At 42.0% G+C, this 16,615-nt stretch overlaps 1 protein-coding gene across 4 annotated transcripts in view; it reads right to left on the bottom strand.

The window, feature by feature from the left end:
- Positions 1-15,646, bottom strand: part of LOC125463498 (testis-expressed protein 47) — a 46,298-nt gene extending 30,652 nt beyond the window's left edge. Inside the window, exons 1-3 of one of the 4 annotated variants that reach the window (XM_048554801.2) lie at positions 15,469-15,646; positions 13,958-14,030; positions 650-753 (exon numbers count right to left, since the gene is read on the bottom strand). In XM_048554801.2, coding sequence (XP_048410758.1) covers positions 650-753; positions 13,958-14,030; positions 15,469-15,588 — 297 coding nt within the window. In that variant the 5' untranslated portion in view covers positions 15,589-15,646. Of the gene's footprint in view, positions 1-649; positions 754-13,957; positions 14,031-14,112; positions 14,348-14,415; positions 14,649-15,468 lie in introns of those variants that run through there. The other 3 variants (XM_048554803.2, XM_048554802.2, XM_048554800.2) reach the window with 3 other exon arrangements.
- Positions 15,647-16,615: the final 969 nt, after the last annotated feature.

Here is a 16,615-nt window from a genome sequence, read left to right as displayed (position 1 = left end):
TGGGAAGCAATGTGTTTTCACTTTGTTATCTAATATTGACATGAAACATATCGATAAACATTCCCATTAATCTGTTTAACTCGTCCTTTTGTCATTTATATTCCTTCCTACTCCACTGTGAATTTACATGACTATTTTGAATACATGCCAACCTTGTACCCATCTTGTATATGATCAATAACTTTTGCTTTTCAATATTTTCACAAGATGTCAGCTTTTGATATTTTTTGACAAATTAAGATATTGGCTTCGTTAATTCATTACAGTTACCAATACAATCAAACTATTCAGAGCATATCGTGTTTGTTTTAATTTATTAAGCATACCTGGAGTCACAAAGGAAATATGTTTTACTTTATTTACAGGTATCATATCATGCCTAATCTAGGCCTTGATTGTGTTTCTTTCTAAACTCCACTGCTGTGAAGTGACACACTTGGTGTTAATGAATGAAAGGAGTGCTATATATTATGACAGTACCTCTTTTCATCTGTAAGTTATTTAATTTTGTTTATCCCAAAGTTTCTCTACATTAAATTAGCTGACATCACTCTTCAAAAACTGCTGCACTTTATTCTTGCTCAAGTTTTCAATACAAAAACACTCTTTCATTTTCCCATTTTATAAAGTCCCAAGTTGTTAATCTTACCTCTAATAAATGAATAACATGGCTAGAATACAGCAACAGGAGACCTGTAATTCCTTCTGCTTGGTGAGAGCGCTGGAGTTTCTGAAACAAGTTTTCATAGTATCCTGTAGTGGAACACATTATACGACCTGAAGTTTTTTTATTTCCAAGCCAACATCAGTGATATTTTTATTTTTTTTAATTTTCTCTCACAGGCATCAATTGATGATGCAACAGTCTTGTAAAATCAGCTATCCCATAAACATGTAATGCAATATATCACATTATCCAATTGCTCTGAAATAAATATTTAGTTCATGGAAATAATTACTCAAATATTGATTCAGCTTCTTTTTGTTCCAATTGAACTTTATGTTTATCATTAAAAAGCTGAGGCTGGCAATATTTTACAAAACTGATGGTTTCCCTTGCCGGAACTAATTTATTAACAAATTGCGAGATTTAAAGCCGAAAAGAAAAATGAGTCAAATTGAAAAATTATCACCTGCACAAAAACTTATGTTTTCTATCACCTTTACAGTAGTGAACCACCCCAAGCTGTGATTCTGAAATAAAGTTTGATATAAGGTCACAAATATTGGGAGTAATTTATTTCAAGGAGTGACTTAAAGCCAGACAGATGGACATGGGGAGAGAATTCCTAAGCTAAGCTGTCCTGCTTTGATTTTAAAGTTCCTACCTTGTCAGCAAATCTCCTCATGGCTTTGCAATATTCTTGTAAGTAATCTTCATCTAGTCTCAACCCCTTTGAGAACTCTGAGTTCCTCAACATCTGGTGCTCATGCATCCCTGACCTCAGTTGGGCAATTGTAGATGGCCCTTGCTTCAACCGTCTTGACCCTAAACTCAGGAATTCCCTCCCCAACAATGTTTACTATTTCTCATTTGAAATGCTCCTCCAAATCTATCTCTTAGAACTTAGAACATAGAACAGTACAGCACAGAACAGGCCCTTCAGCCCACGATGTTGTGCTGACCATTGATCCTCATGTATGCACCCTCAAATTTCTGTGACCGTATGCATGTCCAGCAGTCTCTTAAATGTCCCCAATGACCTTGCTTCCACAACTGCTGCTGGCAACGCATTCCATGCTCTCCCAACTCTCTGTGTAAAGAACCCGCCTCTGACATCCCCTCTATACTTTCCTCCAACTATGACCCCTCGTGTTAGCCTTTTCTGCCCTGGGAAATAGTCTCTGGCTCTCAACTCTATCTATGCCTCTCATTATCTTGTATACCTCAGTTAGGTCCCCTCTCCTCCTCCTTTTCTCCAATGAAAAGAGTCCGAGTTCAGTCAACCTCTCTTAATGTCTCTTTCTTTGACCTGGTGCATTGTTTCACCTGATTACATTCCACTCGTGCACAATAGGATTTTAAAGGAGCTACCAAAACTCAGGTGGTTCTTGTAAGTGGTTTCTATCAGATAATTCAGCCAAAGCCAATAATGTTTATAAGCTCTTTAGAAAAAGGAAGGACAAGATCATGGCACAAAATATGCCTACATAGAGTTGTTTTCAGGATTATTCTAAATTGTGGCCTTTTCTTCCCTTTACCTCCACCTTAATGTGCTATTGCTTTAAATGTTTGAGTGTATCTGTCGAGGGAGGGTAAACCTTTTTCCGAGGCACTGATACGAACTTTTTCAAACAATGATGTTCCAATACAGTAAAGCACATTCACAAGTCTGTCTTTTGCAAATTTGCTTATTCACAAGATAACTGCTGTACAGTGATAATGGGAACGGCAGATGCTGGAGAATTCAAGATAATAAAATGTGAGGCTGGATGAACATGAAAGGGTCTAGGCCCGAAACGTCAGCTTTTGTGCTCCTGAGATGCTGCTGGGCCTGCTATGTTCATCCAGTCTCACATTTTATTAACTGCTGTACAGTTTTTCACTGATTGAAAATCACTTGCTCACTTAAATGTACTTTTAAAGAGAAAGAAAGAAAAAAAAAGTAAAATACTGTAGATAGCTCTGAGGAAGGGTCACCGGGCCCGAAATGTTAACTCTGTTTTCTCCTTCACCGATGCTGCCAGGCCTGCTGAGCTTTTCCAGCAACTTTGTTTTTGTTCCTGATCTACAGCATCCACAGTTCTTTTGGTTTTTAAAATACCGCAGATACCTGAGATCTGAAAGAAAAGCAAAACATGCTGGGGAATGCTCAGCAGGTTTGGCAGCATCTGTGAATAATGTCTCGAATCTGTTATAGTCAGAACTGAAGGACAGTCATATAGACTTGATTAACTCAGATGCAGCCAGACATGATGAGTTTCTCCTGCAATGTATTTTCTGGAGTTAAAGTGTACACCAAGCATTCCTTACATATCGAACTTGCCCAGTTCATCATTTTAGCCATTTGTGAAAATCAGTTTGTCGATAAATGAGCCCCCATAAATGAAGTGTATTGAGGAGTGATCTATTAATTGAACATATCACCCCCCCCTACAAGTTTTCCTTTTGTTGGAGATGCCTCATTGCAGCAGGGAGACAGGCCCTTTGGCCCAACTGGTCCATACTGATCAAAATGTCCATCCACACTAACCCCATTTCCCTGCACTTGGCCTATATCCTTCTCAACCTTTCCTATCCATGCATTTCTCCAAATGCCTTTTAAATGTTAATGTACCGACCTCAACCACTTCACTGGCAGATCATTACTTATGAGTCTGTGTAAAAATGTTGCCCCTCAGGTTCCCATGTATTCTTTCTCCTCTTACCTTAAATTGATGCCCTCAAGTCCTCGCTTTCCCCAACCCTGGGAAAAAGGCTGAGTGCATTCACCCAATCCTTGCCTCTCATGATCTTACACACTTTGATAGGATCACCCCTCAGTTTCCTTTGCTCTAAAAAAAAAGTTCCAGCTTGTCCAACCTCTCCCTATAACTCAGTCGCTTGAGACCTGGCAACACCTCTCTGGAGAGAAGGAGGAAGAGAGGTGACCCGATCCAGGTGTACAAGGTAATGAGAGGCTTGGATAGAGTCGATAGTCAGAGACTTTTCCCCAGGGCAGGATTGACTGCCACGAGGGGTCATAGTTTTAAGGTGTTAGGAGGAAGGTATAGAGGAGACGTCAGAGGGAGGTTCTTCACCGAGAGAGTTGTGAGCGCATGGAATAGTTTGCCAGTGGTAGTCGTGGAAGCGGAATCATTAGAGACATTTAAGCAACTGCTGGACATGCACATGGACAGCAGTGAACTGAGGGGAATGTAGGTTAGGTTATTTTATTTTTGGATTAGGATTATTCCACGGCACAACATCATGGGCCGAAGGGCCTGTACTGTGCTGTACTTTTCTATGTTCTAACCCCCTTATAAGTTTTTTCTGCACTCTTTCCAGTTTAATAACATGCTTCCTCTAGCAAGGTGACCTCATCAATGTCTTCTACAACTGCAACATAACTTACAAACTTCTGTACTTGATGCCCTGGCTGATCATGGTCAAAAATAACAGTGTGAAGCAGGCAAGTTGACATTTCGGGTCGGGACCCTTCCTGTTCCTCTGATGCTGCCTGGCCTGCTGTCTTCCTCCAGCTCCCCACTGTGTCATCTCTGACTCCAACATCTGCAGTTCTTACTATCTCTGTGTGCCAAACTCCTTCTTCCTCTACATTGGGGAAACCAAGCGGAGGCTTGGGGACCGCTTTGCAGAACACCTCTGCTCAGTTCGCAACAAACAACTGCACCTCCCAGTCGCAAACCATTTCCACTCCCCCTCCCATTCTCTTGATGACATGTCCATCATGGGCCTCCTGCACTGCCACAATGATGCCACCCGAAGGTTGCAGGAACAGCAACTCATATTCCGCCTGGGAACCCTGCAGCCATATGGTATCAATGTGGACTTCACCAGTTTCAAAATCTCCCCTTCCCCTACTGCATCCCTAAACCAGCCCAGTTCATCCCCTCCCCCCACTGCACCACACAACCAGCCCAGCTCTTCCCCCCCACCCACTGCATCCCAAAACCAGTCCAACCTGTCTCTGCCTCCCTAACCGGTTCTTCCTCTCACCCATCCCTTCCTCCCACCCCAAGCCGCACCCCCCGCTACCTACTAACCTCATCCCACCTCCTTGACCTGTCCGTCTTCCCTGGACTGACCTATCCCCTCCCTACCTCCCCACCTACACTCTCTCCACCTATCTTCTTTACTCTCCATCTTCGGTCCGCCTCCCCCTCTCTCCCTATTTATTCCAGTTCCCTCCCCCCATCCCCCTCTCTGATGAAGGGTCTAGGCCCGAAACGTCAGCTTTTGTGCTCCTGAGATGCTGCTTGGCCTGCTGTGTTCATCCAGCCTCACATTTTATTATCTTGGAATCTCCAGCATCTGCAGTTCCCATTATCTCTCTCTCTCTCTCCTTCTTCACTGTCCTGTCTACCTGTGACTCCACTTTCAGAGAACTATGCACTTGAACTCCAAGGTCCCTCTGTTCCACTACACTCCTTAAGGCCCTAACGTTCATCATGAAAATCCTACCTTGATTTGACTTTCCAAAATGCTACACCTCACACTTAACTTTTTAAAATTCCATTTACCATTTCTCTACCCACTTCCCCAGCTGAACAAGATCCTGCTGCAATTTCTGATAACCTTCCTCACTGTCCACGTTACTGCCTATTTTAGTGTCATCAGCAAACGTACTAATCCTGCCTTGTACATCTTCATTCAAATCATTGATATAGATAACAAACAGCAATGGGCCCAGCACCGACCCCTGAGGGACACCATTAGCCACAGGCCTCCAGTCCAACAAGCATCCTTCCACTATGACTCTCTGCTTCCTACCAGGAAGCCAATTTGGCAACACTCCCTTGATTCCATGCGATCTAACCTTCCAGAGCAGCCTACCACGTGGAACATTATTAAAGGCCTTACTGAAATCCATACAGACTATGTCTACCTCCCTGCCCTTATCTTCCTGGTCACTTCATCAAAGAACGTGAACAAATTTGTGAGGCATGATCTCCCATGTACAAAACCATGCTGACTATTCCTAACCAAACCCTGTCTTTCCAAATGCATGCATATCTTATCCCTCAGAATCTTCTCAAGTAACTTAGCTATCTCAGATGTTAAACTTAGTGGCCTATAGTTCCAGGTTTTCCTTTGTAGCCCTTTTTGAACAACGGCAGAATATTCACTACCCTCCAGTCTTCTGGGACCTCACCCATAGGTAATGATAATGCAAATAACTTTTTTTGTAAATAATTAATGATAAGATTTTGAGGGAAATATATTAAGTTTAAAAACTGTGGCTAGGAGTACAATTTTAAAACCTGCCCGTGACACCAGACATGGAGGACAGCAAACAGTGATTGTTACAAATTGTCTGCAAAAGGATCATGTTAAGTTTGGACCCATCTAGAATATTGTGCCCTACTTGTGGCTTCCACACTTTAGGAAAAATGCGAAGGTAGCTAGGAGGATTCATCAACTTTCCAGAATGCTCTCAAGGGTGGAGGGTTTTAGTTCCAAGCTTAGTTTGGAAAGGATGGAGTTTATCCTCTTACAGCAATGGAGATTGAGGGGACAACTGCTAGATGTGTGCAAAATTATGAAAGACAAGACTGACAAAACAAAGCTCGTCCTATTAGCTGATGGCACAATGAAATGTTAGTGCATTTTAGGAAAACAAACTTGCTCAGCTACAGGGATCGAGCAGGAAATGTAGCCGACTGGATCATTCTTCAGGGAGACGCAGCAGGGGGCTGGCATGAACTCGATGAGTCAAATGGTCTCGTCCTGTGTATGAAACAACTTTATGACTCCAACTATGTAAAACTCAATTCAGCTGGATCATAGGAAATCTAACTTCTCCAGATATGTAAATGTTGTAAACCCATTAACTGCAGATAAGATTAACTGTGCTGAACATTTTGATTTGATTTTCCCATTGAACAACGAAAGCTCCTTGTATGCCTAGTGTAGGTGACCTGCTTGAACTGTGTTTATATGGGCCAAAGTGATGTAAAGTGTTTGGTTATAGGAGTCCTGCCTCCATAGGAGAATAAAGTACGTGGCAAACACTTGAAAGCTCAGGAGGAATATAAATCACATTAGCTTAATGATTCTGTCACAGTTTACAGCTAACACAATTACATACCTTCATGCAGATCATTGCAAAATGTGTTAGCAAATAAGTTAGAGAGGGATTGTTGTGCTTTTCCATGAAGAAAATCAATAAGTAGTTGATGTAACCTTTTATATTATTATTTTTACTCCAATGATTTAGACTGGGTAAAGGATATTGGCAGTCATAGACCATAGTGTACAAATGTGTCAACTAAAGTAACAAGATCAATGAGGAATGGGAGAAAATAAGACAAAGCTGGCAGAAGGATGAGAAACTATAGTGCAATAAAATAAGAACACAATGCAAGAAGCAAAGGAGTGCTTAAACCTAGATACTGTTTCTGAATTTTATATAGGCTTTCCCATTTACATAAGAAAACAAGGCTTAAAATAAATATCCAATATGTCCACATTCTTCCTCAACCGAGGTTTCCCCAGCTCCGTTGTCTACAGGGCCCTCCAACCTTCTCTTCCCTCCCGTAACAGCGATATGGTTCCCCTCATCATCACCTACCATCCCATCAGCATCCACATCTAGAAGATTATCAGACGCCATTTCCACAACCTCCAGCGAGATTCCACCACCAGACATATATTCCCCTCCCCTCCCTTGTCCGCCTTCCACAGGGACCGTTCCCTCCAGAACACCCTGGCCCACACTTCCTTCACCCCCAACATCCCCCCACAGCCTTACGGCACCTTCCCCTGTAACTGGTGAAGGTGCAACACCTGCCCATTTATCTCCTCCCTCCCCAGTATCCAAGGGCCCAAACATACCTTCCAGGTGAATCAACACTTCACCTGCACTTCCCAGGATATAGTCTACTGCATTTGCTTCTCACAGTGTGGTCTCCTCTACTTTGGGGAAATGAAGCGTAGACTTGGCAACTGCTTCGCAGAACACCTAAGTTCTGCTCGCAAAAAAGACCCTGAACTACCTGTTGCTTGCCACTTTAATGCGCCCCCCTGTTCCCTGGCCAACAACTCTATCGCTGGCTTGCTACAATGTTCCAGCAAAGCCCAGCACAAGCTGGAGGAACAACACCTCATTTTCCACTTGGGGGCTCTAAAGCCCTCTGGACTCAATATTGAGATCAATAATGTTAGGGCCTAAACTCTCCCATGTCCCAGCCACCTATCCCACACACCAGGCCTTGTTACCACATACCCTGCCATTACACATCCCCTGTTGTTAGTCACTAACAGTCCGCATTAACAACTATTCACCCTCCCAGCCTGATCGTTAGCAACTCCTTTGTCTGTCCAACTGTCTTTCTCTCTCTTTGGACTCTATCATTTACTCCCTACCCCACCCACCTCCCTGTTTTCTGCATGTAAACTGACGTTTTCCCCACCACCACCAGTTCTGAGGAAGGGTCACTGGACCCGAAACGTTAATTCTGTTTTCTCCTCCACAGAAGCTGCCAGGCCTGCTGGGCTTTGTTTTTTCCTCAAGGTTTAAAATAAAATTGGTGACTATGCTTATAAACTTAAAATTAGTTTACAACTAAAGCATAACCATTTGTTTTCATACAGACAGTAAAGAGGAACTGCACACTCAAGCAACAGAGTTTAAATGGTTCCTTTTCTTGAGCCTGACTATTTCTTTCCTGATTCAGGAATGTTATAGAAACACATTGCACGGGAATCATAAACACAAACTCGTGGCCTAGTGCACAAGAAACTAAAACGTGGAAAAATAGTGCTGTATAAACTATAGGAATTTTTTTTCGTCCTTCTTGTGAATGTTAATTTGATTATTCCTACTACTGGAAACACCAACACAGAGGATATAACACAGTGTTTGGAAATCTGTCCTTCAGTCTTTTGATAATCAGAAACTGGATGTATGACCTAAGATATACGTCAGGACTCCATGGAAGTCTCAATGCACTGACCTCTGTGAGAATTTACTAGAAAACCTGAACATCAGACTGGCAGTTTCCCTGTCTCCTGGACACAATGCAAATGTCTTATTAGTTGGAGACTCTGCATAGTTCTACAGGATATGCCTGGACAGTTACCCAGGAATTGTTAAGTTGTTTAAAGCCTGAAATAATTCCTGGCTAATCACAGAACTGGCTCCCCAATCACTTACATTGGCCCACCTTTGACAATAACCCCCATACACCATGAAAATCCTGAAACTGAGCCAGCTACCCCTCCCTACCTCACTGACATGCTCACCCCAACCGGACCTGACCACCCCGATCTAACCTCTTACCTTACCAAGACATCCCGACCCATCTACCCACCCACTAATCTACTATCCTAACCATCCACCAAACTCACACCTGACATCTCAGCCATCTGCCACCTCCACAGCAACAAACCAGCCACCACCTCACCCAGCTTGTGCCATAAAAAGGAGTCATAGCGCTTCTTCCTCTGATGCTCCAGTACTGCAATGAAATTCTTTGGGGGACTGTAGGCTCCACATTTCCATAGAAGCTGGGCTCAGAAGACTCAGTCAGAGATGCAAAGCAGCACTTATATGCAGAAAAACGCAGATAAAATGGCAATCCAATGGCACATCTGCCATTCCTCAGAGGTCCAGGCCAATGTACCTCTTAAATCTATTTCTGCAGTACAGGTCAGCTCTGAAAAGGCTCACTCTCGTCCTGCTTATACTAGTTACATTTCATCACCAGACAGCACTGTGTCAGAGTCGGACGAAGATATGGAGGAAATATTAGCAGTTTTTTTATAACTATAGAACAAGTAATTTATAAACACATTAACAAACATGAATTTTGTACAATATAGAGCCAGGCAGAATCGCGTATTTTCTGCAGCTTGCTTCACATCATCTAATTTTCTTCTCTCATTTTAACATCACAAAGTGGAAGAAGGACAGTGCTGATTGTGTTAATTGTGTCTTTCTCCAACAATGTTGCTTGACCTGCTCAGCATTCATTCCAACATTTTCTGCTGGTATTTCAAATTTTCAGATTTGCCATGGTGGCAGAGGGAGGTTTCAATGACATGATACTTACAGGGGTGCCCCTATCCCCACATTCTCTTTTTGATGGAGGTTCTTTCGTCTTGTCATTCCAATTTGGAAAGTAAATTATATTAGTCTTATGTTTGTTATCATTTCAAACAAATCAAAACATATCAAACAAACATTGACAGTTCACATGTTTAACCTTCATCTGGTGGCAGTTACGTAGATAGTGATGAAACTGGAGACTGGTAGGCATATCAGAGATGAGCAGGTAAGCGATCCTCTATCTTTAGATACAATGGCACACACACACAGTCGTTACAAGAATGTTTAAATTCTTATTGAATATAGCTTAAACAGGCAATAATACTTTTTAAAATCTTCACAAAGTAAACAAAAAGACTACAAACAATATTTTGCCATTATGAAGGAAGAGGAGCAAAGATGTGCCTGAATTGGACAATCAGTTTCAAATTTGTTAAATGGTAAATTTTGTGGAGGGTGTGTTAGGTTGATGTTTATGGATAAAATATTTTGCTCTTTTTTATAGTTGCTGTCAGCAATAAGCATTCCCACTCTTGACATAAATCAATTCAGATGGAGCTGTTTCATTTACAGAACTGAAACCTGACTTCAAGTCGTATTCCCAGTTTCCACATTGGTGGTAGCTTTGTTCCTCCATTCTGCAGCCACCATCGACTGGTTGGGCCTTCCCAAACTTGATATAATGAACATTCCTAAAGTCATGAGAGAGTGAGGTCACGTCCATCCCATTGTTCTTAGCAGAATGTGAACCAAAGTCAAAGTAACATAATAATATTTTGAAGTTAAATTTTGCACTGAATTCATTGCCAGATGAAGTAGTCAGAACATTACAGCAAAGAGGAAAAAATCATGTCCTACAGTCATATTGCAATATCTAAGAAGCACAACCACAATACCATCCTATATCATTAATATCAAACTGGCTGCAATTGACATTGTGGTGAGAAAGAAATAAGTCACATTTATCTGATCCCTCATTGCATCCTTGCACCCAAAATGCTTTAACATCAATTGATTACTTTTTGAGGCATGCTTGTTGTAGTTAAGAAGACAAATGTAGCCACCAATCGATGCTCAGTAAATTCACACAAATCTAAATTTTGTAAATAAGAAATGTCTCAGCAGCTAATGGATGATGGAGAAATGTTATTGAGATCACCAAAAGAATACTCCACACTTTTTTTGAGTAAAGGAAGAAATGACCTGCACTTATATATCGTCATTCATGACCTCAGGGTGTCCTGAAATTCTTCACAGCCAATAAATTATTTCAGAAATTGTGAAGTTGGAAGTGTAGCAAATTATACACATCAAGTGCCCACAAAAAATGACATAATATTGGTCAGGTAAAATTAGTTAATCCCAGTTAAGAATGTTAGCATAAAACCCTGAAGAGGTTACTTAGAGCTGAGTATATTTAAGCTTAGATGTATAATTGCTCCAGGAAGAAGCTATTTGCAGTTCCAGTCTATATATTAAAGTCACAAGTGGCTTAAACCCACTGAAGCGTTAGACACAGGGATTCTGCCATGAGTACTTGTATGCATGGTATTTTTCGGTACTATACAAAGTGTGTTTTCAGGCACTTACAGAAGTGTGTTCTGGGAATTATACAGGATCTTTTGTTTTTCTTTTTTTCATTTTATAAAGGAATGTTTTAAGATTAATGGGATTGTAATTTTGCTGTGTTTAAAAAAAACTTTGAATTTGTGTTATAGTAACTTGGTTCATTCTATTTTAATCTTTATTTTGTTGATAAAGATCTGTTTTATTGTTAAAGCAACATCTGCAACATTGCATGCTTATACCATTTTGTTAAAATCAAAATAAATCAAAATTTGATCTATCAAGTCAGTTTTCAGTCTGGAATTTGATTTCTATGGTAATACATCCACTGAGATTATAACATTTACAGAACATCCATGTCTTAGTTCCTTTGCGTGCAAGCCTGATATAATTGTTTTGCTCTGGAGCTGTGGTTTCCAGAAATCTCATTTCTGGCTTATGTTGCCCCTTAGCAGTTTTGAATGGCTATGAAAATGGCAACAGTAATCTCTGAAATGGAGCTGTCATGCTCATCAACAATAGGTGACTTGGGCATGTGCTTAGAATTTTTTATTCTTATTTTACTCAAAGTTTTCTGCTTTGTAGCATTTTGATCTTCAGAGTCTTCCCAATCAGTTGACTTGTCTTCAAGGTCATCCAAGATTCCTTCTTGCCCTTTGGCACATTCCTGCTTTATTGCTTTACGTTCAAATTTTCTGGAGTTTCTTTTCTGCGCTTTGGAATACTCCCACTTTTACTGTACTGTGCGTGAAGGTTTCTAAGCTTCTGTCCTGGATTCAGTCTTCCTGCTTTTCCACTGCATCACATGAACTGTGATCTGACTTTAATCCCTAGTTCTTGAAGTATGCCAGTGCTGTCACCATGGTTTATTCACCACACTTAGAATTGTTCAGTACTTCTCCTTAGAATGGTCAATTGTTGTAATGAGTCATCTGGTTGACTAATATGTTTCAGGGAAGTAAACTTGCTATCCCTACTGGGCCGGACCTACATGTGACTCCGTACTCACAGTAATGGTTGATTCCTAACTGTTGTGTGGGCACTTAAAGATGTGCAATAAATATTGACCAGCCAGTGACACACACATCCTACGAGTGACCTTTTAAAAATCCATTATATTTCTAAACGTATACATTCACTAAAAAAAACATTCGTAATAGTAATCCTGAGTGTTCCAATCACTTATTTTGCACTGTAAAATGTTAGTTAAAAGTGAAAGATTCAGTGCATTTTACATCCTGAATTGTGGGAATGGATCAATGTAATTTGCTGGTTCACCTGCTGGGGATATCATAGCTAAATGCTCAGACATTGCCAGATTTAAACTGACATCAGGGAGGGTAACATTTGCACCACAAGAGATCATTAGATCTGTGGTGTGCAGCCTTCTGCGAGGTCAGTGATGAGCACAGTTCTTTGTCAAAGCCTACAGAATCCAGGCGACTGATCATAGCCAGGAGTTTGGAGAGAGTTGGGGACAGGAGATACACAGTCAATTCCCATTTGAAACATCGTTTGATCTAGGTGAGAAATATTGGATTGCAATGTCTTCTCTTAGAATATGTGCTTTGTGGCTGGTTTCACAAATCTGGCTACAAACAGGGCAGCATTACTCAAAAAAAGGAAAGTCCTGTGGTCGCTGGAAATCTGAAAAAAAATTACAGGAAAAGCTGGAGAAACTCAGTAGGCCTGTTACTATGTGTGGAAAGAGAAACAGAGTAAATGTTTTGAGTCTGGTATGATAACAAAGTGTGGGGCTGGATGAACACAGCAGGCCAAGCAGCATCTTAGGAGTACAAAAGCTGACGTTTCATGCCTAGACCCTTCATCAGAAATCATCTGAGGAAGGGTCTAGGCACGAAACATCAGCTTTTGTGCTCCTAAGATGCTGCTTGGCCTGCTGTGTTCATCCAGCCCCACACTTTGTTATCTCGGATTCTCCAGTATCTGCAGTTCTCATTATCTCTGTGTCTGGTATGACTCTTCTTCAGTTCAATTCTGAAGAAGTCAGGCCTGATATGAAATGTTAACTCTTGCGTTTCTCTCTCCACTGATGATGCCTGACATGCTGAGTTTCTTGAGCATTTTGTGTGCTTGTTTCAGTTGTATGACTCCTGTACAGGCTGCAACAGGAGGAGCACAGGCTTCCCTGCACCATCTCTCAGAATAGTCGGTGCCCGAGGGATGCAGCGGTGGGTATGATGTTGGTTGAATTTCCTGAGCTGGAATTTCTCAGATTTGCACGTTCTGGGGGAATAATGCAGCTGCTTGGAAATAATCCAACCACAATTCTGATGGCCAGTGGGAATTTGCTCATATTTCTACAGCTGTAGACTAATGTCAGATCAGATGATTAATTTGTTTCAAGTCTTCAGTCATCTTGTTGATTAAACAGGCAATTGCTGTGTTTTATGAGGAAGGGATTACAACACAATAGAAAATACAGAATAGTAAGTCATTTGTACTTAAGAAAGGAGCGCTCGTGAAACAATTATCCTCGACCTTTCCAAACCATCTTAAGATCAGATATTTATGAGTTCAGACCACATCCACTTCCTTGTTGCTGAAATCCCACAATTTACTTTGATTCATCCTCTATCAATCTACTTCCGAACTGACACGCTCTCAACCATTCCTTACAATCTGTTTCTGCTTCGTTTGAATAAAGTGACTCTTACCTCCCAGGACTTTTTTGTCAACCATCTCGGGGGAAGTTTTGGCCAGGAAGAACAGTCTGTGGAGAAGTGATTTCTAAAGGGGCAGGAGAAATGGTGAGTTAGTTAATATATCACCATTCAAACCAGCGGCTCGTTCATGTGTAAAAGAAACTGACCGATTCCTCTTTAAGGTTTGCATTCATTCTCCTGTCCAACAGGCGATGGAACATACTGCTCCTATCGTTCCCTGACAAATCTTTTGTACGTTGCATTTTTCCACCACCTTCCCCTGAGGAAGCCATTTCTTTTGAGGTGACGTTCCCTCTCTCTCCCTAGGTGACTACAAACCCGCTCAAATCCCATAAACTAACTGCACTCCCCTGCCACCCCCACCAACAAAATAATAATAGTCCTCAATTTTAAAACCCAACCCAGTTGGCTCAACGCAGAGAGCAATGACACAAAACTCTTCCGTTTACACATTGCGCTGGTGTCCAGGCAGCAAGGAGATTGGGTTCTGCCTTCCATCCTCTTCCATTCATTCAATTCTCAACAGTTCTTTTTGTCTCTCTCTCTCTACGCTTTGGCATGCTGGATTTTCTGTTGATAGTTTTCGCGAAGGAGTCGGTTACTCGGGGAACGGATTGACTGTAATTTCTCCCTTTCCCTTTCCCTCAGGAGTGCCTGCTGACTGACAGTCCAATCCACAGGCAACCTCAGAAATGGCCTTTTTGTAAGGACTCTCTCCCGGTGAATCGTGCCCCCCCCCCAGTACAAGCCACCTGACCCCTGTACACAGGGCATTTACCTTTTATAAGTATCCGAGGTTTCTTTGTTAACGCATTAATACTTAGACTCTACATTTCAAGGAGTTTGGAAACTAACAATGTTATATCGTTTGTTTTGCCTGAAATTATGAACCGTGCAGAAAATAAACACGAGTTAAAATATCTTACAGGTATCAATAAATTGATCTTCTTTCTCAAAAAGAGTGGACGAGAGGGCACCGACAGTGTTTGATTTAGCAATGAGAATATTAATAGGAGGGGTCTGTGCTGTGGTCGCTCCTTATTTCTGAATTAAGACCCGTAAGGGGCTTCTAACTGAGCTCGAAGTGTTCGCTTTGGTCCGGAGATGATGAGAAACTGGCCCCTCCTTCAGGGCAGTTCGCACTGGGAATGTAAGCTTGGACCGAATGTGTGGGAATTAGCTTGAACAGACAGTACTGCTACTGCTGTGTGTTATGACATTCTCCCTGCAGGTTTCCATTCTCGGCGGCGTTTTGCTCCGCCACATGGAGAAGCTAAACCCCCATTGGGAGATCCGCGCTCTGTCAGGAAACTTGCAGAATATAGAGTCCTGCGGCCGTTTCCTGTACCTGGGTGCTGCATTCTCGAGGTGAAACTGATTCGATGCAGTCTTTAAAAGCTAGCACACATTTTGCATTTAAAGATGGCGTGATCAGCCTTGACAGACAGACCAATAGGTGCAGCCCAGTTTATTGAAGCTGAGTGAAAAGCGAGCTGACAAACCTTCCTCTCTGTTCTTTGCTGCGCTTGCTTATGCATTAACACAGAAGTTCGAGTTTCTGAAGTCAGCTCATCGATTTCAAGCTGGAGCTTTCCGAGCCGCCGTTGGCTTTTCTTCCCCATAATTGACAATGTTTGCGCCTGTCACCCGGCAACTGTCCTGCTGGCAAACAAACCGCTAGCCCACAACATCCCGCTGAGTTTATTAAAAGGAGGCTATAGCCGCACTGCTCTCATCTATTACCACACACAACATTGCAGTATCCGGCTTTTTGGCGTAGTGTTTTTTTTAAATGCATATTAATCCCCTTCACATTTCCCCCACAACTTCTCAGGGGGAGCATTTCTCTGGGGGGGGGAGTTTCTTCATATTAATATTTGCTAGATTAAAGAACATAGCAGCTCACATGAAGATTAATCCCATGGTTTATTTTATTCACTCCTGGGGCGTGGCCAGCACTTATTGCCCATTCCCTAGCTGCCCTTAAGAAAGAGGTGGTGAGCTACCTCCTTGAAGCACTGTAGTCCATGTATTGTAGGTTGACCCACAATGCACTGAGGGAGGCAATTCCGGGACTTTGACTGAGCTGCAACAATATATTTCCAAGTCAGGATTATGAGTGGCTTAGAGGCAAACTTGCAAGTGTTCCGTTGTCCTTCTAAATGGAAGGGTCCCGGAGTTTGGAAAGTGCTGCTCAAAGATTTTTGCGGTGCATTTTGTAGATCATACACACTGCTGCTACTGACCATCTGTGATAGACTGGCTGACTGTGGATGTGTTATTCATCATGGGGTGTAGGCAGTATTGACTGTGAAATATTTATTGCCCATTCCCCATTGTCCTTGGGAATGTGGTGGTGAGTTGGCATCTTGCATCGTGGCACGCCATTTGGTGTAACTGCAAACACGATGCTGTGAGGGGGTGAATTCCAGGATTTTAACCTAGCAACATAAAGAACTCCGCTAGATGAATCAGCAATAATTAAAGATAGAACCAGTGTGGTTTGACCATGTTAGCTCTGTGGTTGCACAAACATCTTGCAAACAAATGATTGTGGTTTTGTAGTCCCAGCCCAGAATCCCAACCACACAGCGGTGAGGATGACACAAGGGGTATATAGAGGGATTTAAGTCAGGTTGAGTGAGCAAA

Source organism: Stegostoma tigrinum, chromosome 22 (assembly GCF_030684315.1).
Source record: "Stegostoma tigrinum isolate sSteTig4 chromosome 22, sSteTig4.hap1, whole genome shotgun sequence".
Lineage (NCBI taxonomy): Eukaryota > Metazoa > Chordata > Chondrichthyes > Orectolobiformes > Stegostomatidae > Stegostoma > Stegostoma tigrinum.
Note: the sequence above shows the minus strand (reverse complement) of the source record. Positions and strands in the feature narration are given on the sequence as shown.